At 43.1% G+C, this 24,394-nt stretch overlaps 1 protein-coding gene across 1 annotated transcript in view; it reads right to left on the bottom strand.

Annotated features, from left to right (window-relative positions):
- SYN3 (synapsin III) overlaps positions 1 to 24,394 on the bottom strand; it is a 198,778-nt gene that overhangs the window by 144,921 nt on the left and 29,463 nt on the right. Inside the window, exons 4-5 of the mRNA XM_051624297.1 lie at positions 18,486 to 18,543; positions 6,717 to 6,808 (exon numbers count right to left, since the gene is read on the bottom strand). Coding sequence (XP_051480257.1) covers positions 6,717 to 6,808; positions 18,486 to 18,543 — 150 coding nt within the window. The remainder of the gene's footprint in view (positions 1 to 6,716; positions 6,809 to 18,485; positions 18,544 to 24,394) is intronic.

The raw sequence follows: 24,394 nt of genomic DNA on the forward strand, positions 1-24,394 counted from the left end.
TCTCTCGTCACTTGTTCCACTATTTGACCACCCTCACTGTGGAAACTGTTTAAAAAATTTGTATCTAATTGGAATTTCACCTGCTGCAACTTGTGCTGTTGTTTCTTTTCCTTTCACAACCTTCAAGAGTCTGGCTTCATTTTCTCTACACCCTCTTCTTAGTTGCCTGATGGCTGCAGGTGGATCTCCCTCAGCCTGCTCTTACTGGCTTAACAAAGTCCTCTCTCAGTCTCTCTTTGGATGTCTTTGGTCCAGTTCAGTGAGCTTGGTGCCTTTTCACTCAACTCTTCCCAGTTTTTCTATGTCTTTTTTGTACTGGGGAGTTCATGCAGTACTCCAGATGTGAATAGTGTCTTGTCAGCTACACACTGATAATAGCACTCAGTGAGCCATTGAGCTTCTTCCACACAAGAGCACACAGGACCACCAAGTCCTTCTGTGCAGAGCTGTTTTCTCTCCAGCTGCCCCCCAGCAATACTGGGGCTATTCCTCCCTCACTGCAACACTTGGTGGTTGTCCTCATTGAACTTCGTGAGGTTTGTTTTGGCCCATTTCGCCAGTTTTTGAGGTCCTTCTGTATGGCAGCTCTGCCCTCTGGCAGATTTATCGCTCCCCACCCTTCGACTTGTTGCCACCCACGAGCTTGCTCAGGCTCCATTCTGTCCCCAATATCAGGTCATTAATGAAGATCCCCCTTGACCAACATAGTGCAAGTGCAACAGGACCTGGCCCTTCACTTCTCTGTTTGCCATTCCCTCAAAGTAAAAGCCTATGTAGAAAGGAAACAAATTAAGGCAGAACTGGGGGGAAAAAAAAAAGAAAAAAGAAAGCTGATCAGGACTGAAATAATCTACAACAGTCTTTAATCATTCTTGCATTCAGCCCAGGATTAACTAATTAATGAGTGCTGTAGGCTTTGGCAGCCCGTTTCTCACTGGAAAGAATTACTGCAAATGCACAAAGGGCCAGAGAGTAGTTTAGTCTCAGAGATGCTCCCCACCCTGGTCTGCTCAGAGTGACTTCGACTTTCTGGCAGCTGCCTGCATGCCAAATGTTTTCCCAAAAACTGTCAGCATCCTGCCTGCACATTGGCTGGGCGCCAGCTGCTGGGGAGGTGAAGGGGGACATTATTCATCTGGGAGATCAGTAAACCCTGAAGGGAGAAGCAGGCCTCCAAGCAGCTGTTTAGCAGCAGGAGCTGAGGTGGAAGCACATGAGAACATATACATAAATAAGAACATCCTAACTTCTCTTTTTTAGCTTCTGCTCAAAAACAAACTAAACCAAACCAAACCAAAGACAAAAAGAAGAGGACAGGAACAGGCAGTTGAAGAGGAGGAAGGTATCAGACAACGGGAAATCATCCTCCAATCCCCCCGTCACCCAATAATTTCTTGGTTTGTAAGGGTTTACTGAAGGTGTTAAATTGCTTCATGTGTTACTGCAGCTTGCCAGGGTCTACCCTGTTTGACATCTTCTCCCAGCCCATTGTCTCTGCAGAGCATTTAAGTAAGGAGAGTGGTCATTTGGCACGTTGGTATTTTGCCTAAAGTGCACTTTCAAAAACTTACAAGGTTTTCCACACAATTCTTCATTACCTTTACAACTTGCCATGCCATCCTTACAAAAATGTTGCCCAAATGTTGCTCAGTGCTAAATATATAGCACATATTGTACTATATTGTGTAGCACATTCTGTGAATTTTGGGAGAACCGTGTGCTCAACATGTTTTTCCATCTGGCTTCTAGAAACCTAAACTATTCCAGTCAGTTTCTCCCATTTTCTTTTTTCTCCCGTCTGCATATTTGTAGAAATTTTCAGAATGTTGGTTTGGAAGAAAAAAATAAAGAAAAAAAAAAAGGAAAAAAATATTCTAAAAAATACTCCTGTTAGATCAAGAGTTAAATTATAAAAGACAGGGACTAGACAGAGCCTAGGGTTCCTCTTTGACACAAGCTTCCTCAAAGACAAGAAGCTGGGAAGTGACCTACTGCCTACCAGCATGTCCCACATGTGTGTCCAGGGATAACAGTGGTTTCTGTGACTTCCCTGGATATTGTCCTGTAGAAGAACTGCAAGAAGCCACCAACTCTTCTGAATGCCTAGTCCGCTATGGACATCTGTGCATCTCTTCGTCCATCAGTTGTTGTCTGTGCGCTGGTATTACAGGGAGTCTGCAGACCACACTGTAAGAGGTATGGTCACCACTGTGATAGTTCCCATGCAGACACACCAGAATGTGCTTTTTGCACCAGATGATCAGCTCCAGTGGCAAAAGAGCCAGCTCCACAGGGAGACAGGAGATGAGAGTAGTCTGGTGCATGATTAATTTATGTCCTTAAAAGTCTGCAATGCTCCTAAAGTCATTAGTACTCCCCATGTAAGAAAGCTGTCCAGGTTTTCAACATACCCCTGCCTTATTCCCACATCTACTGGAATTAATAGCTGAAGGCTTATAAAGCCCAAAAGGCAGACACAGGGCTGCATTTAATCTAATGCAGAGGCTGAGATCACCATTTAGGAGTCCAAGTGTTGTCAGAAGCAGAGACAGCCCAAATTCTCATTTATACTAAGACACTTTTATAATATCCTGAAAGCATAAATGCATCTCAGAGTGGGTACAGTGCCAGCATTTATGGTCTGTGGAAACATTGGTATGAAGGCCCCTTCAGAGAAATGAAGACAAGTGAAAATGAAAATCCCATTCCTTACATCTAACCCTGGCAAAAGTGACACAGTCCAAGAGCTTTCTAAGGTAAATTAGACTCCTGACAGTTCACTCTGTCTGTGTGTGTGTTTAGACCTGTGCAAAAGGAAGCTGTGGATGCTCTGGAAGGAGGATGAAGCATCCACCCAAGTGTTTTAAAAGAATTCATCAGCCCACACTGGTTTTGTTGTGTTTTTGGGTTTTTTTCACACTGTTTTGCAGTCCAGCCATTGCACCCAGAAATGACATATTTTCTCTGTTGAAAGGGCTGCTGTGTCTAAGCTGGTGAGGGATCCTTGGGGATGAGTAAGTGCCATCTCCTGCTTCCCATATTTAACTTATCACCAAAGGCACTCTGGTGCCAATTGTACTCAAAGAAGTCTTGGCATAACAAGGACCAACACGTGGGAGATTCCCCCTCACTGGCCTTGGCTGAGCATGATGCTGCTCCAGTGCCCACCTCATCCCCCCTTCTGTTACGGGGCACTGAAATAAGAAAGTGCTTGCTAGAGACTGCATGAGATATTCCACAGCCAGCTTTTCCTCTTCTAACTCTAAAAAAAAAATAACATATGCTGATTAGGCTGATGGAGCAGTTTTTCAGATTTGTTAGATGATGGTGTCTCTCCCAGTAGCACGTTTCACTGAGACTATCAAATCCTTCACCCTATTCTACAGATGTGCAACTTTAGTAACTAAAAAAAAGAGGAGGTGGAGACCCAGAATGTTGTTACTGTAAAATTGAATTCTATGAGCAACACCTGTTTTAAACATCAGGCAAGCAATGTAATGCCTGGTTTAATTTCTGTTTACTAACTTGTAGCTTGATTCAAGATACATGGAGTAGTAGTCATGAAGATCTGTATAATTCCAGTTCCCTGCTCTTTTTAATTAACAAATAATGCTTCTAAAACTCCATTTTAAAAGATTTATTGCTTTTTTTTTACATTTGTCTGAGCCAAGTGGTAAGTGTAGGAATTCAAGGACTGTTATACCTTCTTACTAGGGGATTTGTCTTCCAGGTAAAAGAACAGCAATTCTTTCCTGCTACAGTTCAAATCAGTTGACAGAGGGTCAAAAAGAATGCCTTAACTCCAAGATATTAGAAAGGATGAAGGAATCAGACAAAGAAAGAACTTTAATTTAAACATGCAACAGGATTTCCCCAGTTTAAAGAAATGACTAGGTGACCTGCTGCAAAATGACAGAATTTAATAGGCTAATAGATTGCTAGATACTTTATCAGTTAACATAATTTCAAACTGAAGAGAATGGACTAGTGGTTACTTTATTATTATTGTTGTTGTTACAACTATAATTGCTGCTGTTAGAAATGTTTATTATGTCATTTATTTTAAATTCACTGTTCTGTAGTATATTCACTGTCTTTTGACTAAACTGCCATGCTCTGTTGCCTTTGCTTTAAGAGGAGAGTGAAGAAGGCAGGGCTCCTGCAGGGGGTATCCCAAATGTGTCTGTTAGCAAGATGCTGCCGTATTTCCTTCACTTCCTATCACTTGTCAGTGGGATTTCCAAGGACTCTGGCTATTCAGACTCATGACGAACATTGTATCTCATCATCTAGAAGCATTTTGACTTATGACTGAATATTTTGCTTAAAAATTAACTGAGGCCTAATAAGTGACAGAAAAAAAGATACCATCGTTGACAGGGTTGGGGCACACATGTGAGCAGAGGGTGTCCCATGTGGTCTCTCCCTGTGGCTGGGCACCCTGATCTGTGGCCAATGAGGACATGGCTGTGGGCAGGATAGGTGACATGGGGCACGTGGAAAGCAAGCTGCACCCATATGGATGGGATAGGGGACCTCTTCACAGCTCAGTACTAGTATGGTCTGTAATTCACCTTCTAAAGTGAAGAACTGTTTTTATTTCTGTACCTTTAAAGCATCAGTAGAAGTGTCTGTGAAAACTAGCTGGCCTGAGCTCTTAAACTCATTGTGCTGGGTGGGCCAGAGCTCATGAGCAAAGGCTCTGAACAAACAGCTAGTTCTTGTAAGGCCTGTAACAAACCATGGACAACACATGCCATCTTAGCCAGGTCTACAGACATGTATGGGTTGGCCAAATCCACCTCCCACCACACAAGTGCAATGTTATTAAACATGCATAGGTGAAAACAAAAAAATTGGAACTAATGCCTTTCATAAAAACATGCATTTTCATATATCTGTATCTATCCCTATCCCTATCCCTATCCCTCCATCCATCTATCTATCTATCTATCTATCTATCTATCTATCTATCTATCTATCTATCTATCCCTCCATCTCTTAGCTAGCTAGCTAGCTATTGCCATGCAAAAGGCTAGCTGTTATACCTGTATATTTACTGCAAGCAAAAACATGAACATCATGCCTCCGACGCTCTTGTGAAATAAATTTTGTCTTCAGTTTTAGTTAATAGCTGAAGATTGTTCTGCCAGATGTATGAATGGCTTTGGGAGGAAAGGCATGGAAAGGAAAATGAAGATGTGATCAAACTAGGAAATTGTTCTTGGGAAACATTCCAGAGTTGTGAGCAAGTGAACACAAGAGTGCATTAGCACGGTGTGCTGTCTGATGGTTGCTCCAGTGGCTGGTTCATGGGACATACACTTTGTTTCAGTGGGAAAGAGACATTTGTGTGGTGAGAGAAAGCAAATGGATATAACAGACTCAACCTTTAAAGTTTTTAGCAGAAGCTCGTGAAATTGTACCAGAGAATGAATGAAGACTTGCGGATCTAAGAGCTGTCAAGGTCTGAAATGAATTGATGGACCACAGTCGTAGCTTATTGACAGTGACAAGTGTTGCTTTGCACTGTTTGGACTGGAAATGTCATCTTGAGAAATAAAAGTGAGTTCAGCATGCTCAGAATCACCATTTTTCAGCTGCTCTAAGAATCCCTTTCAAAAATATCCCTGCATGCCATATGATGTGTCTCTATCTGTTTCTGAACTAGAAGCAAACAGGCAAAAGCGTTGATTGAATGTGTGAAAAATATTAGATTTGGAGACTCTGTATACATTGAAGTGCATGAAGGTGGTGTACAAAAAGAAGCAGAGAGGCTAGAAAAATGGCTTGGGAAAAGCAATGAGATTTCAACAAGAACAATGAAAAGGTATTGTATCAAGGATGAAACGTAGAATTGGAAGTTGTAATGAAAGAAACTCATAAAGATGTAGGCTTGGGAATAAAAGGGTTAAAGGTATCAGAGCTATGTAAACAGAGGCATTTTACCATCCTACACCGATGTGACAACTTACACTGCTCTTTATATAGCACGAGTAAGAGTGGGTGTAACATTAACTCTGAATTGTAGACACTCTGGTGTCAGAAAGAAGGGGAGCAAAACTTCTGGAAAGTGAACTGGGTGCGAGACTGGGGATGCATTGCTCAGGGAAAGAGTCTGGTTGCAATGATTGCAATTGCAAAGTAATGCTAGTAGGGACAGAAATCCCCATCAAAAATAGATATGGTATGACCTCTGAGATTCACCACAGAGAAAGTCATTGGGCATCTCTGGCAAAAAAATGGTGGTATTTCAGGAGAAAATTAGGCTGTGACAATCAGGATCAAGGAAAGGTTTTGTGTCTTTTGCAAGGGTAGTCCACCAGGATCAGGATCTGACACAGGTAGGGTAATGAATGCAAGCCACTGTTACAATGAAGATCAGTTGACACGGAAGGAGAGAAAAATCAAGAGAAAGGAAGATGCATTGTCCCTTTTACCAGGAGGCCTGAGGCTAAAAAGAACCTGAAAAGCAGGCACTTGTGATTGCATGAAGGGTCTGGACTGGAAAAAATGACTGTATGGCGTAATGTGCAACTGAGATCTGATACAAAACCACCAGAGCCAGGATAGTCTTTCCACCACTTCCAGGAAGCCTTGAAGTCATCACGACTGCTCTGCCCTAGCTCAGGTACCAGTCAAACCCTGAGGCCATCCTGCTTGCCCCAGCATTTCTCCAGAAAGCCCAGTTTTCAAGACAAGCTGGTGCTCCTCACCTGACCACCTTGGTGCCGTTCCTCACGACCTGCATGTCCACCATGCAGCCGCCTGTGACGTAAGCAGCCAGGTTCAGCTCGGAGAACTCAGCCTGGAGCAGAAAAAAAGGACAGAGGGTTACTCACTCAAGGACAGCAGAGTCACAAACTTATGGACACAGACACGGAATTGTCTTTGGCTTGAATGTGTCTTTCCTTTTTTTTTCTTTCTTCTTTTTTTTTTTTTTCTTCCCTTGAGGCACTAGGAGATCCAGTTGCAGCTGATTTGCCCCGAAGAGACTGCAGAGGTATTTACAGCTTCCACACTTGGGGTGTACAAGCATACAGGATTAGGCTTATTGCAGTAATAAGTACTGAAGGAATTAAGAACAAGCAAGCTGAAAAACACATACAGGAAATAATAATAATAAGACATCAGTTGAATTCAAATTCCAAGTTTCCATTTGGAAACATCCATTTAGAATTGCGTCTGAGTTGGCAGTTGTGCCACTGGCCAACTATAAACCTAATACAAAAGATTTAAACCTCCCTAAATAGCTAAAAAGCCTCATTACACTGCAGGAAGGCGATAAGCAGAAAAACCCACCTGATGCAGTTTACTTATTAAGATTTTAACTATTAAAGGGTTAGCAAAGCTGGGTAACTTATTAACAGCACTGCTCCATTATTAAAACACTTTATCTTTTGAAAGAGGTGCAACTTACAAGGCTGGAAAGGTTGTGAGGAATATTTAAGCTATGGGGAGCAAAAGGCAGTGTGCATGGGGGTGGTTATGACTGCAGAAGATGCCAGTGAAGGCTAAGACACAAATCAGAGTGATTAACGGGGCGAGAGGTGTGATCAGACCAGAGTGCCAGAGAGACTCGATGATCTCAGACCACTGTCAGTGGGAGAAGGGTGGCACAACTAGCTGAGCAGCCCTCATCTTATGCTCCTCTTCACAAGCAAATGGGTAGACCTTAAGCTAGAATAGCCTATCATTGTGGCAGGCCAGTCCTCCCTTTCCAGCACGTTGCAAACATGTATGACTTCATTATGCTGTATTAAATTAGTGCCTGTCTATATAACTAGGTTTCAGTTTTTGAGAGAAAATTTAGTCTTCTCCCCTTCCTGTTCATGCATTTATTTCAGAATTAATGTGATGGAGACTGGGCAGAAATAAAACTACCTTCTAACCAGTGTGTCTCCAGTGCCAGAGTGCTCAAATGTTGTTGCTATTTCCTGTGATTTTATTGAGATCCTTGTACTATTTAATGTTATTCTGATACTCCTACTAGTTGGGACCAAAATACAGTGCCGGGAACAACTTTTATACAGGAAAAAACCCAAAATAAAATAAAAAAGTGCATGTTTTGTCCTCATTAACACATGGAAAAAACTTGCCAATGGAGTGCTACCACACCTGAAGAGGCTCAGAGGCCAGACAACAAATGAAAAAAATCACTTCCAACTTGATTTTTTAAAAATCCACATAATTTTAAACCAATAACCGTGAACTGGCAACCTGATGATGTAATGAGATTTCATGTCTGCGGCCTTGTGTAAACTTTTCAAAGCAACACCCTTACACGATCTTACATCACTGTAACTCCCAATTATAGAGAAAGAACGGGGAAGATTCCTGTTGCCAAGAAATAAATCCTACTTCACACACACACAAACACACAGAGGGAATGGCAGTTGTTCAGGTGATTGGCTGGGCTTTTCTTATGAGATTGGACAGTGCTGCCTTGGGCACAGTCAAGCTTTTTTTAGTGATCATATTGGATCAGAGAGAACAAAATATGTACCTCTAAAAGGCACTGCACTTTATACATTAAAAAAATCTCAGTAGATGTAGGGAAGGGGGTGCCCACTGTGGTCAAACTCAGCAAGAGCAGATGCTCTGGGTACCATCAATTAGCTCCCCAGTGGGTCAAGATAGATGGGACACACATGTCTGCTTGCTAGCTTACATGTGGGCTGGAGATAATCTGTAGACTGTGGACATGAAAGGAAGGTTTCCCCACCTCTACATCTGTGTATGCCTCAGAGGTCCCACTCTGAAAGCAGGGTGTTATTAAGCTGGACCTTCTGCCTCTGCACCTGAAGGACACATCTTCTGATGTGACGAACAGAGCAAGAGAGAAGAGTGTTAAGTCTGTGTTTTCACATTTATTTTGCTTTTCTTCCATAATTTTTTTCCATAATTGTTTTGTATTAAAGAGCTTAACACTTTGATTTGCTGCGGGTCAAAATGGGCAGTCTTCATTTGATGGCTGTCAGCTGCAGCCTAACCAAGCAGGTATGACAGGCATTGCTCAAAGCAGTCAGACCAAACAAAACTGTGTTGACACTTGACATCCCAGCAGGCCTGAGTTTGTAAGTACGTCATATCAAACTGCCAGGACCAATTTCAGGCCTGCTGATGTCAAGAGCCAGAAGAAAGGGAGAAATCCCTTTTAGCAGCCATTGTTCAGGGCACCCAGGCAAAGAGTGGGGAACAGAGAGAGGATCTGGGGGACTCCGCAAACTCAGAGTGCTACCCTGCCCCCAAAACACCCAGACATACAATCATGGCTGAGGGATAAACCTCACCTTTTCCTGGAGATTGCTCCTGCTTTAGTGGACTAGATGAAGGACCATTGCTGCTTTCATGTAGCTGCTTTGACCCATCCAACAGTCCACTGCTAGCTGGTGTTTGGAAGAAACTTCAGTCAGCAGAAATTGTTTCCTGTTGATTTTCCAGTGCTCCCTGTATTTTTAACTTTGTGGGTTTTGTAGCCTGATGACTTTCCTTGGCTGGGATTTCAAGTCTGAGATCATCTCCAGCCTGAGTTTACCTTGCAGACAAAGAGGTCTTTGAAAGCAGCCCATGCAGACAGAGTGACAGGTAACTATGCATAAAACAGGAGAGCCCAGCTCCCCGTCGCCTTGCAGAGTCATTTGCATTAGGACTCATTGAATATAAGAAGGCATTACATTAGCCTGATGATGTTTTATACTCACTTTGCAGTGGTGCCAGTGGCTGCAAAAACACTTAGAGCGAGAGTGAACCATGTGTGACAAACGTGACACGATCTGTCTTGAAGAATAACGTAATACAGACTGTGGGAGTAGAAATATTTTGTACCTCTGTGCGTCCCAGGTTTGGGAGGATGCCCATAGATTTTTTAAGGATAAAGTTAAAAATGCATATTTCAGGTATTCAGGTTTAGAAATCTCTCCAGATCATTTGGACTAAATCTTAAGGTACGCTCAGTTTCTCCCATCAGGGTTCTCTAGGTGCTGGAGATCTATTTTAGAGCTTCTGTTTCTGTTTGCTAATAATGAAACAAAGAGAATTTTGTATTTTTCAATCATGCAATACTAGAAATGCCTGGCTTGGTAGCCATACCTTCTAATGCTTCCTGGGAGCACATGCTCAAGGTGGATTTTAGGCATTTTTCATAGAATAACAGAAAATTGGGTTGGAAGGACTTCAAGAGATCACATAGTCTGTTTCACTTTCTTAAGGCCAGATGAGCTCTACCTTTGCCATTTGCACAGATGCTACATAACCCTCCTGTATCTTTCACAGATGAGGAACCTCCTCAGGCACTCTGTGCCTTAACAACTGGGAACAGGTTTCCCAATGTCTAACGTAAATATCTCCCCTGACTTTTTAAAGTTGTATTTTTTGTCCATTTCTTAAGACTTACTTGTTGAAGACATACCCTTCTTTCTTCCTTTTTTTTTTCCCTAGACAAAACCAACCTCATTCTTGTAAGTTTTTCTTGCAGGTGATGTTTAGCAGCACAGTGGTAAATGTTGTTGATGTCACTGGGATCCTCTCTGTCAGGTCTGCAATTTTTTTGACTTGTGATGATTCAAACTCACTATGATCTTTCAGCAGAGACCTGACCATTGCCAAGTCAATGGAAGGATCATGCCACTCAACTTACAAATACTACTGTTGGTCCTGTGTTCCAGTATGGGTTTGTCCTATGTCCAACAGTGACTTTGTTTTTAACTGACATTCTGGCTATGACCTGCTGGAATCCTTGCATTCCTTTGTCCAGGCTACTGACTTGTCTTTGGTTCCCTGTCTTTGCCATTGATTATTGATACATTCCAGGAGGAGTCTGTCAATGTCTTTAAAAACTTGAAGGGAAGTAGTATAGAAGATGGAGACATACTTTCCTCTGTGATGTCCAGGGAAAGTAAAAAGGGCAATGGGCACAAATTGAAATATTCTACATTTCATTTTACTGAAAACCCATTCTACTGATCAAACACTGAGCAACAGAGTTGCCCAGAGATGCTGTGGAGTCTTCATCCCTTGAGGCACTAAAAACCTTACCGACCATGGTCTTGGGCAGACTGCTTGAGGTTACCTTGTCTGAGCAGGATATCGGACTAGGAGACATCTAGATGTGCCTTCCAGCCTCAGCCATCCTATGGTGTTTGGTACCTGGCAGCTCTGTTTATTAAACTTCACCCTGAAAGTTGAGGGGGAACTCCAGGAAAACATCCCAGTTTATTCCTTGGTCCAATGCCTGTTAATCTGCAGTGTGGCACAAGAATGAAGGAATAGGGATGCAAGATAGGCTTTGGAGTTTGTATTTTGGGGACGTGAAGGACGTTTGTGGGTTTTTTTAAAGCAAACAGGCTTATTGTATCCATGCAGCAAGATGCACATTGGGGGTTTTTTGGGGCTACTGAACTTACTAACCTCTCATCTGTTGATATCTTAATTAAAAGCTACTCAGGTTGGTTAATGTTTAAAAGGAAGACAAAAAGTTATATTAGATTTCTGTGTTAATATTTGCATACAGACCCTCATTTGCATATATACTGCACACACATAAATAGCAGAAGGTTTTAGCAATGCCAGGGAACCTTGGCACTACCCTTGGTGCAACACGTCACAAACTGTAACACACACACTGGCATTTTAGGGTGTTATTCCATCGCATAAATCACAGCACCGAGCTAGAACTACAGGACGCAGCTTTCCATAAGGTGATGTGGAGTATCCACATCAGGATCCCAAGCACACGTTCAGGAGTTACTCTGACCAGCTTCCCTTACCCACATGGGCAGGGGGAAGATGGGTCAGCTCTTAGCACTGGAGCCACAGGTAGCTTGGAAAGAGTTTGGTCTCTTGTGTGGCCAGAGGTCTCCCGCCTCCATGTCTCCTTTGGCTCTCCTCTTCCCAACAACTGTGCTCTGACCAAGGCCATCCGCTTCCCCAGGCTTGCTCCTGAAACTCCTCATTAATTATCACTATACATCTGTTTTTCTCTGCCCAGTGACACAACATGAAGTGAGAATAACAGGCTGGTCCATGTCATGGCTTAGGCACTTGAGATGAGGAATTACTAAAATCTAATCAAATAATATACATTCCTCAGTGGAATTTATGCTTTAGTTTTTGGTGGATCTTCCAATACATACCAGGAAAGAAAGATTTTGGCAGACACCAGACTGCATTCCTGTAACAGCATATTTCTCTCCAACCATCCAAAGCATTTCAGGGAGGAGGGAAGCAATCCCTAAATCCTGCACAGGCAGAATGGATGTGAACAAGGGGGGACGGCTGGGGCTGTGCATGCTTGGTGCACACATGCATGCAGAATTAGAGACTACACACCCTGATGCCCCTGTCTTTTGGCTGAGACTTTGTCCCTTGAGGAGGTACCATGTTCCCTACCTGACCCACTACTGAGAGAAAATGGTAGAGAGGGTCTAGCTGGGAGGCCAATGGTCCTGTCCAAAGGAAGCTTCCAGAACTGCTCTTCACAAGTCCTGAAGCTAGGATGCATGCTCCTAGCCTACAAATAGTGCTGAGGCTGAAGGCCCACGTGTGTGGATTCACTCACCTGTGTTAGTGCCTTTTGGTGCATCAGCTTTCATGGCATTTGGAGTTGTCTCTTTAATTTTCTTTTCAGAAGTTGTGTGATTGCCTGAAATTTTGAGCTTTAAACCTTTTGATTCCAGGAAATAGCTTTAAAACATGAATTCTGCAGGCCTCAAAAGCCAATGAAAAACAAACAAAAAAAACCCTGAAGATACTATTTATTTAAGAAATGGATGATTTTATTTTTTTTTTCAGTTGTTCTTGCTATTTCTCCAGTTCTCTTTATTCATGGTTTCTTAATGCTTGTATGTGGCAAAGCTATGAGAACTGCTGTTGCTGTTCTTGAACTGCTTCCTGGTTTTCAGTTGGAAAAAAAAAAAAAAAAAATCCCTAAACATATAATGAATCAAAATTATACAGTTATTTGAGAAGAGGCTAATTTTTCTCTCATCACGTACAGGCCTGTCAGACTCTACCTTTTGAAAAGACCACTTTATGCTGCACACGAAAATACCACTTTATGGACGGGAAATACAATGGAGCTGAAATCCGTGATTTGTGCTACAATTATCTGCTGTGAGCGCCAAGTACAACTTTTTTCCTGACAGTGCTGCCAATGAAGTAATGATCTATACCACAAGACTTTTCCAGGAGCATGTACATAGGAGTTCACTGAATAATCATTCCCTGAAAATAAACCAGGCAGCAGGAACAAGTGAATGAGCTGTGCAAGAAGAATGCGTGTCAGACAGACAGACCCACCTCATGACAGCAGGAAACAGTGGGAAGGAGACGGGTGGACAAACAACAGGAATAAAATTCAGAGGAACTCTTTGCCCTCATCATTCCTCCTTCACCCTTTTCATCCCCCTCCACCATCAATTAGTTGATGCCAAGAAAGATGTTTCCGGATATTTTGAAATGTCTTTGGGAAATATTTGAAGGCACAGTACCCTGAAGGTGGAAGGCTCTCTAAGAAGTGCTGCTTGCTCTTCTTGCCCCCTTGGTTTGTGCTCTCCTCTCTCCTTCCTGTGCTCTCATTGGTCAATGCAGGGCACAGGACTGGAAAAGACCACCAGAGCCATAAGGTCTAACCCCTTGCTACCCAGGCACTGTGTCCCAGACCCCTTTCTTTAACCAGTTTATTTATGAAAAGTAGATGTGTCTCCTTCAGCCTCTGTTTTGGCAGGATAAACAAGCTTCAGCATCCTCTTATAAGTCAGTTCTCCATGGTCATCCCAATGACTCTGCTCCTCACATCTCCTGCTTTGTGGGCATTTCTCCCCCAGAGAGGCGGAAAGTGTCCCACTCATCTGGTCACCACCCAGAGTGTCACGGTCTCTCTGATGGGTCTGAGGTTGTCCCTATTTTGCTTGTACCTGGGTGTGCTGAGGGTGCACAGCCATGTGACATCCCCCCTGTGCACAGGCATGTCTAGTGCCCAAGAAGACCCTCACCTGGGGCATGTTATGGCCCATATGGGAAATCCCAAAGTCGTAGGAAACACTTAGATCATTCAAAGCTTGGTTTTCTCTGGGACAGTGCAAAGAGGGTGGGGAAGAGGGTGTTGAAGTACTACCAGTTGCCTCTAGTAATGGAGAACCTTTGACAGAGCATAAGACCTATGGTACAATTCCACCTCTTCCTCAATCTTCTGTGTTTTCTAAAGCCTCCTGTCCTCTGGCCAGTGAAGACTGAGAAGATAAAGGCAGAATTTATTTTGGGAGAGACTAAAGCCTATGAGGTCAACTCCTGTGGCACTTTAAGATTCTTCTGTAAGCTCAGCTTAGCCTTAGAGCCATTTAATCAAACTTATACTTTTAATTTCTAAAATATTTTCTCTAGCATTTGTCTTTCTAGATAAAAGAACTGGAGATGTATACACTGCAGTTCTCCAAGCTAGAAATCACAAGGCAAGTAAAAGCAACAACATGGATCAAAATCTAAACCCCTTATTTTTAGAGTAAAATAGAGGTAGTATGTTTAGACTCCACTGTTACTGAAAGCTTAGGGGTTTACCCACACTAAGTAAAACTTAATCTATCAGGGTTTTAATGGCAATAGGTCAAATAGATTTTCACTTTTTGATCAGTGTTTCACTCAGTCTTATGTATGGCTATCATTGCTACAGAATGACTTGTAGTGGAAGAATATCCAAATAACCTGAATGTAATACAAACTGCCTCCAAAGAAAAAGGAGTCCTGATCCAGGAGAGCATTTGCACTTGCTTCCCACCACCCCAGCTCTCACTCAGCCCCACACCTCTCCCCCAGCAGCCAGCAGGGAGGAGGCAATGCTGTTGCATGCCTGGGTTTCACTCAAAGGTGAGCAGTAATAAATCCAGTAGCTTCTAAGCACATTAATAAACATGGTTTGGGTGTTATGCTGAAGATTAGAAGAGAAGAAACAAAGGTGGAAACAAAGTCAGGCCTTAAGTTAATTTTAATGAATGACAGGAGACAGAAGAGGCTGGGGTGGGTGTACCCATGGCAGTGTCCCCAACAACTCTCCTATGAACTGGTACCAGGCAGTGCCCACAGAGTCTCTTGTCTTTTGCTAGTGGTAATGGACCTAGCTGAAGAACAAAGGCTTGGGTGTGGCATCAAGGTCATGCAAATAATTTCTGTGCTGAAGAATGAGAAAACCTTCTCCAAGAGTCCATAAAATCCATTTTCCTACAAGCTGAGCCTTAACAGAAGCAGCCCCCTGAGAAGCAGGCTGGCATTGAACACTCTCCTCCCTGCAGATTACCCAGCGCCTAACACAAACAGAATTCACCTCTTGTAGAAGCACAGTATCTTGAAACTTCTGCCTGTTTCTCCAATTGGGCTGAGATCAGCCAATGCCTTCCCCAGTGCTGGGTGTGGGGGATAGACTGAGCGAGACAGCGTGAGCACAGACGTCTTGCATTCCTCGATGATAGCCAAGGGGGAGAGGCAGCTCAGAGAGCTGGTAGGGGTGTATGACCAGATTAGATAAGTGACTTCCTGCTGAGAGAGGGAGAGAGAGCTCTGCTTTCAGCACTCCTGCTCCATTGCAAGTAAGTGATGTCATGACTCCTGAAAAAAATATCACCTACTTGCCTGCTCTGTTTCCCTCTGAGATTGCTGAAATGGCTTGCTAAGAAAGAATTAAGATGTAACAGAGATGGGGATGAAAGAGGAAGAGAAAGCAACAAGACAACAGCTTCCTTTCGTTTAAATCAACTACAGAGCACACTTAAAGAATGGCAAAAAAATTTAGCACAGTCAGAAAAAACAGGGCATGTGCTTATCAATGTGGTTTTTTGAGTGTATATAACATTTGGATATTTCCTTTTACTGATTTCTGTCAGTCAACCCTTTTCGTCTTCTAGCTTTTCAGATCAAAAGTGTTTTTTCCTATAAAATATAAAAAAAAATTTCCTAGGGCAAACTGTATTTCTGTCTGAGGCAATAATGTGTGGGTATCTGGAGCAGGATCAAACAGAAAACTGAAATACTACATGAACTTACTGAGCAGAACAAGCAGTTCAAGAGGTGCCCAAGAGTCAAACCTTGGTGTGATGCAGATTTTATTCAGAACTGAGCAGCCAGGGTAGGGCTTGCACACCATGGCATAGTCTGTTTGCTGTTCACAGGACAACTATAGCAGTGAAGTCTGGTGAGCCGGGAACTCAAAGAGCAAGAGATGGACCAGGCTGACAAACACAGTTCTTTTCTGGTTTGATGTTTGGTGTTACTGTTTTTTTCTGTACTAAAACTGTGGAAGAACATTGATTTAACAGAATGAGGGGGTCTCAATTCAAGCTCAGGGGACCAGATCCACAACAGCTTAGGCTCCCAGATTGAGGAAGAAACTGAAGAAGTAAGGAAAGCTCCAGATAACCTGGGAAGGAGCAATGAGTGAAAATTAAATATCAAGAAATACTGAACAAGGATGGATGGGCAAAACAAGAAGAGGACAAAAAAACAGAGTTTGAAGAAAAGTGACCCTCTCTTAGCTTCAATGATATGCAAAAGGGCCTGAGGTCAGATAGAAGCACTGCCCATGACAATGCGCCTTCTGTGTTTCCCTTGATAGACAGTAGAACCAGCTGGGGAAAGTGACCATCCCTTCTTTTGAGGTCTGGTAGAGTGAAAAGCAGTTCTCAGCCCACTATGTGGAGGCTTGGATTTCCCACTCAGAGGGGCAGAGAGGGAACGAGGGACCCTTGTTCACTGTTCCTCAATTCTCCTACCCACTGTGCGCTTCATTCCCTTGTGCAATGCTGCAGTCACTATGCTGAGTATTTAAAGAAGGCTGCAAGTGGCCTGGCAAAGGTCCTCTTCAGAAAAACTACACCAACCATTTGGTCTTTGCTTGGAGCAATTTGGTGCCTCCTCTCAAACACGGGCATTCAGAATATGTATCAAGAGACAGACTGGGAGAGGTCCCCGGAAAGAGTTTCCTTGGGGAAACGCGATAAGCTACCTTGTGGCAATGATGAGGGTCATCATTGGGTTTAACCCATCAGGGATCAAGAGGTCACTTCTGCCCTTCTCCACTCATCAACTATTTGAAGATAGTCCCTTTATAAGGACCTCAAGTGCAATAAGCTTTGAGAAGAAGGACTCTGAGGGAAAAAGCAGAGGTTAGATGTTTAGGAAAGGATTAACAGGTCATTTTGAAGAGTACCAGGTCTAGCTTTGAAGATGACCCTGCTTTGAGCAGTGGGGCAGGTTGGATCAGAGGTTTGAAGGACAACACTGAATTATTATTTGATACCATGCTTCCATGTGAGAAATGTGATTAGATTTTCCCTATTCTCCGAGGCAGCCATCGAAATGAAGACTTTGATAGGGAAGTGCAAATGAGAATTGTTCTTGTAATACTGGCCAGTTCTAACAAATGTGATAGCAATAAAAAGTGGAAAATGAAGTGTTCGTAGTATCACAGTCGCAAAAATAATGACCTGCTAACTTTTCTGTCCCAGACACAGCTTTTGATGAGAACATGTGGGCTAATGTCCTAGGCAATTGGACATACTTCTACACAGGCTACTTAATACACACACACGTGCACTCACACGTACAAGATGCAGAATCATCAGCTTTATAAAGGCAGAAAATATCAGGTCATTGAAACAACAAGTCACCAGCTTTCTGCATTCATCCAAGCAATTTTATTGCACTAATGAATATAAAACAAGTATATGATTCCTTCACGATCACCAGGTAATCTCTACATCTTCCTTCTTTTATGTCTGCTTTCAAGGTAGGCATCTGCAGATGGTTATTAATAGTTGTCTCTGCTTTGACAACAGCATCCAACATCTCAGTTAACTCTGGGCCTTCATTTTGACAGACACTGCACTAACACAGACAGGAGGGAAGAGCCCCCAACATGAAGAATCTTCAACTGAAATGAATGGCTAGTGCCAAGGCTATCAAAGAAACAAACTTTGTCCAAAGCCCTGCAGAGCACATTAGAAAACAGGTCATGAACCTTTTTACTGTGCTTATGGACTTTTCACTGACAAAAATATTGCCATATATAGTTATTTTGCACACTGAATCCAAAGGTTTCAGACTTAAATCAGGATAAGTTAGAAGACTGGTATAGCTCGCATGTGGAACATAACATCATCAACATGTACTGTGGCATACTGGCTTCACACCTTTTGGGGCACATATAAGAAGCTGTGAGGTAGCCTTCCAATAGAAGAAATTATAGTCCCATCACCAGAACAGAAAACTTCATTTTAAGGTGAAATAGTGACCGATTCTGCAAAGGTAAGGGGGGATGAAAGGGTGGCCCGATAAGATGTTTTAATTCATGGCTTCCATAATTCTAAAAATGGATGGGTCTTAAAATTCCTCATTAGTTCCTTTCTTGTCTTGAACAACACCCATGGATTATCTGTCATTAAAACGTCAGCCCTGACCACACACATTTCTTATAGCCAAATTGAATAGTTGTCACTGACCTGTTCCACTCGGATATCAAATTCTCCATTCAACTTCTTCCCCTGGAAATATTTGACCCTGCAGAAGAAAAGAGAGAGACAGTCATGGTTAAAGATGATTCTTGGCTTTCACCACATACTGTTTTGCTCTGCATTTCCCTTTTTACTGAAGAATTTCTATCCGGGTCACAGTATGTTTTCCTAATTCCTATCTACTTTCAGCTTTCTGTTCTCCAGGAGAAACCTGCCAAACCAGATGAAAACCACATTGGAAAGTTCCTTCAAGGCTTGTGACTGTTTAATCTTTTTTTTCAAACCGAAAACCAAATGCTTTCCTAATCTTTTCCAGAGCAACAATTCTAATCAATGATTCTTTGCTATTCCTCATTTAATACCCAATCTTTATTCTGTAAAAGAAAGAGAACAACATATGCCACTGCACTGGAAACTTCATCTGATGTTGAGCAAGGATCATCATCACAGCCAAAGTACTTGCCTTGCTCTCTTGCTTCAGACCTGCTTTGCCATTCTGTTTGTCTTTCTGCTACTGATGCAGAGAAACAGTATCTGCATTTTCAGTGTCACTTATGAAGAACCTCTTCTCCTGAACTAAGAAACTCTTTGCTTTGGATTTGAACAGTGTCCTGAGAAGGACTTACACGTTCCATCACCTCTGTTACTAGCTGCCTTTGCTATGCAGACAATAAAGAACTTCCAGAAGAATGGGCTGTTCGTGAGGAGGCAAGGTTTGCTCACAAAGAAAACACAGGACAAGAGCAGGCAGTTTTAGCTTTCTTTCCTATTTGTGTGTAATGCCCCTTATATTGACTAGTCAGTGGAGAAATAGCCAATAGATTTTCCCCTGTGAAATATCTCCCCAGTTCTTTACTTTGCTCAACCAGCTTAACAGAAGAAAACATGAATTTATTTTCTCAGACTTCCCCCTTAAAACTTCGGGAAGACCATGTAAGTTCCAAAAACCTCTTCTATTCGGAAAGCATTGAAAACACAGTTAAGCTCCACAAGAGCTCTTTCCAGAGACAAAGTAACTTTCTGCCTTCTGTTTCCAATTGGCAAAGACAGGACAGAATAAAGAAGGAAAGGAAAATGAGGGGAAGCCGGCTTTGCTCCCTATTTTATAGTATTAGCAAAAAAAGAAGCTGGCTCACATTTTTACTATGTGTCTATATGTTCCAATAAAAAAGGAGAGACAGCAGGAAAGCAATTTTCCCCACAGCTGAAACACACCAGTTTTGAGCTGAATGCTCCCCTCCCCCAGAAATGTGAAATGTAAATAAAAAAGTTGTTTTGTTTCGTCATCCTGGCTCAAAACCAAGTCAAAAGTTTCCATTTATATTAGAAAAAGACATTTAAAATGTCAAAAGTTTTCTGCCTTGCTCTAATGAGGATATCTGAGTGCTGTATCACGCTTCCCTTCCCAGACAGCCCATCCATCAGCAAGGTGCCAAATAAGAGCTCTGCATAGATGTTAGTAAGGGACAGTGTATCAGCCAGGTGTGACCAAGGCCAAGTGGCTCCAACAACCCCTGTCCAGCATAAAAAGCAGAATGGTGGCCATTTACCCCTCTCCCCCACTTTTGAATTTATGAGTGTTGCATGTAAAAAAGCAACTCAGCAGACAAGTTGAGACATCACAATTCTTAACAATAAACAGGAACACTAAATGCACTTAGTAATTCCATCATATTTCTGGAAGCATGGCTCTGGAGGGTCTGGCAACATTCCTTGCTCCTAAACATTGGGGATATTGCTGGAACCAGTGACTTCTCAAAAACTGGAATAAGCTTTAAGTGGGCCCACAGGAACTGGTCTGAAATTTGAGGCACACTCTTCACTGGTACAAGCTAGTTTTAATTCCCTGCACGCTCATAATGTATACTCCTTACCCACATTTATGAAACACACTTCCTCCCTCTCCGGCCTCTCCTCTTTGCTGACCAGCTGGTTACAAACTCCTTGGTGCTGCTTTGCTTCAGTTTGTAATGAAGCATGATTAACCACAGTCTTCAGCACAGTACAGATGGAGCAATGAGGCTTCCACTGCCTAGTCCAGGAAATGAGCCTTCACAGAGTTAAAAAATCCTCTCTCCCATCTCTACAATGTAGGCTCTGCTCATGGATAGTCACACGGGGGGCACATCCTGCATCAGGAGTTGTTGGAGTAGAGCAAGGGACCCTGATTTAGACACTGTGGGATCTCTCCTTCTCCATCTTTCCACACAGGTTATCTTATCCTTTGTCTCAGATAACTTCCTTTTAACAGCATAATACATCACTTTCTTTCAAAGCCAGCTCCCCAGGAGGGTTAACCTGCTCCTAGTTGTCTCTGAAGAGTACAGGTGCTAAGCAATTTGCAGCCAAATATTTTGGTCAGCCCATCATTTTGATACAGTACAGGGTAAGAATGAAACACTTTTTACTGAGCCATCTCTGAAATGGATGGAGTGATGCTTTCAATTCACACCTGGGGTTTTGGAGCCTCTGGGCAGTAGAGGATACCATGTTGAAATGAAAAATTGCTTTAGCTTCACCCTGGAGCCCCTGAAATTTCAAGCAAGATGGAATTGTTGCTGATTGCTGGAGAAACACCATGATATTTCCATTGCAAGAGGGAGTGTCTTTTGGTTAGTATTGCATGATGTATGAAATGGCTTCTGGGCCTTACTGTAGTGTGTGGGATGTGGGATGGAGGAAAGGAAGACCATGCTACTCTGGCAGGAGAAAGAAAGATCAATACTTCTGGCAAGTGAGTCTGCAAGACATCTGTGGATGCTCTTTGTCCCAAAACCACTTGAGCAAGGCTCTTCTAGACCTCTGCTGTAGCAAGTGACATGCTGCAGGGTTATCTAGACAGCCTGTAGTGCAGTCATCCAAAGGACAAGTCAAAAGCCTTTCTTGGGAGCCTCAGAAATGCCCCCATTCACCTCCAACACAGCCAGGTGCCAGCAGATCAGAGGAGTGGCTCATCGCCCCAGGAGGGGAACTGCCTGCCTAATCACCCAGCTTGGCACACAGAGCAAGGCACTGGCCATGCAAACCCACCCCCTTTCCCAGGCAGCCTGCAGCACTGACCGCTGCCTGGCTGGCCATCCCTTTATTTTAAAGCATGTCAGATGTTCAACTTGCCACAGCACAGCGTTATAATTTGTCTAGGCAGGGTGCAGATGGTGTGGTGCGGTTGCTGTGATCTCAGCAAATTAGCATGTAAACATGTTTTGACTAAAGAAAAGTGCAGGGCTGTGCTAAAGAGCAGTTCCTGGGTGGGATTTACTGCGCTAGGCAATGCATTTAAATGTAGCCACAGCGGCTGAGAGGGAGGAAGCACCATAACAAATGATCTGTTCTGGCTTCCAGGGAGAGAGCTTGCCTCGAACCCCTCTCTCTTTGTGATGAAGAAGCCACATGCTCTGGGAAAGGACATATTTTCTGGGTGCAAGGGCATCAGAAAAACAGAACTTCTGCTTTCTGCCTTAGCCCTGTCATGATTACAGGGCCGCAAGAAACTTGATGCCTCTACTTACAAAGTAATTTGGAAAGAATAAAAACATATTTTCCAGAGCTGCCATGAAATGGTCCCAGTCTGCCTCAGTGACCACGGCTGTAGGAATACATGATTTTCTGTCAGATGTGGAGTGTATTCTTAATAGCAGCAGGGAAAACAAATGACCAGTTCACTTCCAGTTACTTGTATAAGAGGTGATGCACAGAAAGTCCATGTATAGTGCTTTATAGCACTTTAGTGCTTCTTAGGTGTTTGCAAAGTATCTGTCTGAGCAAGGGATGCCAGCATTGATCCAAGACAGCAAGCACACCTGTAAGACACTCAAATACTAGAGTTTATCCCTCTGGTGTTGCCGACAGCTGGGTCAACTTGTACTGCACCTATGTGAAGGCTGCCTGAATTGTCATGCTCCCCTGCACCTCTCTGCTAATGTAAACACAAATGCTAAATGCAAACACAGGAATTCAGCCCTCATGGGGTGCCAAGTCCCCGGTCAAAGCCTCATGTGTCACCAGCCCCAGGAGAGGTAGGGCTGGGCCAGTGGGCTACAGGTCCCAGACCTGGGGCCAGTCTACACTGCTCTGCTGCTCCTGCACCATGCGGGAAACATGGCACAAGAGAAGTAACTCTCTCACCTGGAGTAGGGGCTTCCAGAATCAGCAGGAAAGGGACAAAACTAATGAGTTACTTCTGTTAGAAGAGCACAGTCAGGCCACTCTAAATGACTTTCAACTCACAATTCCCCGCTGTACTATACATAACCACTTACACCTGCCTTATTCTCTTTCGGTTTCAAAACATGAGGAGTTGCAATGAGTGCTCAACAGAATAGAACCACAGAATCACAGAATCATCAAGGTTGGAAGACACCTCTAAGATCGTTAAGTCCAACCATCAACCTAACACTACCATGCCATGTCTACATGCTTTTTTAAGACCTCCAGGGATGGCAACTCCACCACTTCCCTGGGCAGCCTGTTCCAATGCTTGACCACTCTTTCAGCAAATAACTTTTTCATAATATGCCATCTAAACCTCCCCTGGTGCAACTTTAGGCTGTTTCTTCTCATTTTATCATTGGTTATTTGGAAGAAGATACCAACACCCACCTCACTACCACCTCCTTTCAGGTAGTTGTAGAGTTCAAACAGCATGATGCAAACTTCATCTCCAAATGTCACAGTTTGTTTGGGTTTGTTTGTTTTTGTTTTAATCTAGTAGCTCAGCCAATGCACATGCTTAGAATGGGAAACCAGGAGAAGCTATCTGTGCACAGCTTGTACTGTGTCTCCTGAAGTTATTTCTTCTCTCTTTCCTCTATTTTTTTCTCTTGGTGCAAAGAAGCATATCCAAACTGCTTCAGAGGACTGCTTCAGTATTTTCCTCTGGATGGCTGGGAAATGCTCTGCACAGGTGAGGAACAGAAAAAGACGGCCAAGTAACAAGCATCAGCTAGAGAAACTGCTGAAGGAGCTCTTCCCCAGGTACAGTGCCACCAGACAGCAGAAGAAAAGGTGCAGAACACCCACCTCAGCATTGGGAAGGGAGTAGCGAGGAGACACAAGAGATTTGATGTGAAAATGGTGGCCTGGAGGAGTGCAGAGATTCAAAGTTTAAAGCTGTTCCTGCAGGTCCGTTAACTGGCTGAAGCAGAGGTTATGACATATTATGCAGCTTTGAAGACAGGATGGTATTTTTTATTAAATATATGGGATTTCTTCAGCACATCCTGTAAAATGGCTCCTATCTGAAGCAATTTTCTAGGATGGGAAGAGATCAAAGAGATATAGCTCAAATCTTACTATAAGACACCTCAGTGGAGCTGATGTAGCAAACTGCAATTGCTGGTAGCATGTCTTGGAGTAACTGGGAAGACATCCTTCAGATGAAAAAAAAAAACCTTGAGCCATAATTCCCTGTGATGTGATGTCTTTTGGGGGAATCCTTGTTTGGCAGAGTTCTTGAGCTGCAAATTGAGGAGCAGGCTTGTACCTTCATCCTGGAGACAGGCTCAGTATCAAGGAGAACATGCCTAAGAGAGCCACTGTGATATTGGAACAACAAATTCCTCCAAATCCTCTGACTGAGCTTGTGCTGCAGGAACAAGACACAACAAGCAAAGAAAGCCAAGCCACACCTTGGATGGAGACCACTTCTCCTCTGGAGTGGGAAGAAGCCTTTCCCACCCTGCTGAGGGGCCAGAGCAAAACATGCTGAGGAGAGGGGGAAATGCATGGGGCTTTTGGGGAGAGATGGGCAAGGCAGGGGGTGGAGGAAAGAAGGAGACAAATGGTGAAGAAAAAAATATGGGTAAATAAACCAAAAGGGATCCATGAGCAAATTCTGGAATTATCTGAATTATTTTCCTGGAATAACATTACACATATTTCTCTCTAGCCCTTTGGGA

The sequence above is a fragment of the Apus apus genome, chromosome 1 (genome assembly GCF_020740795.1).
Source record: "Apus apus isolate bApuApu2 chromosome 1, bApuApu2.pri.cur, whole genome shotgun sequence".
Classification (NCBI taxonomy): domain Eukaryota; kingdom Metazoa; phylum Chordata; class Aves; order Apodiformes; family Apodidae; genus Apus; species Apus apus.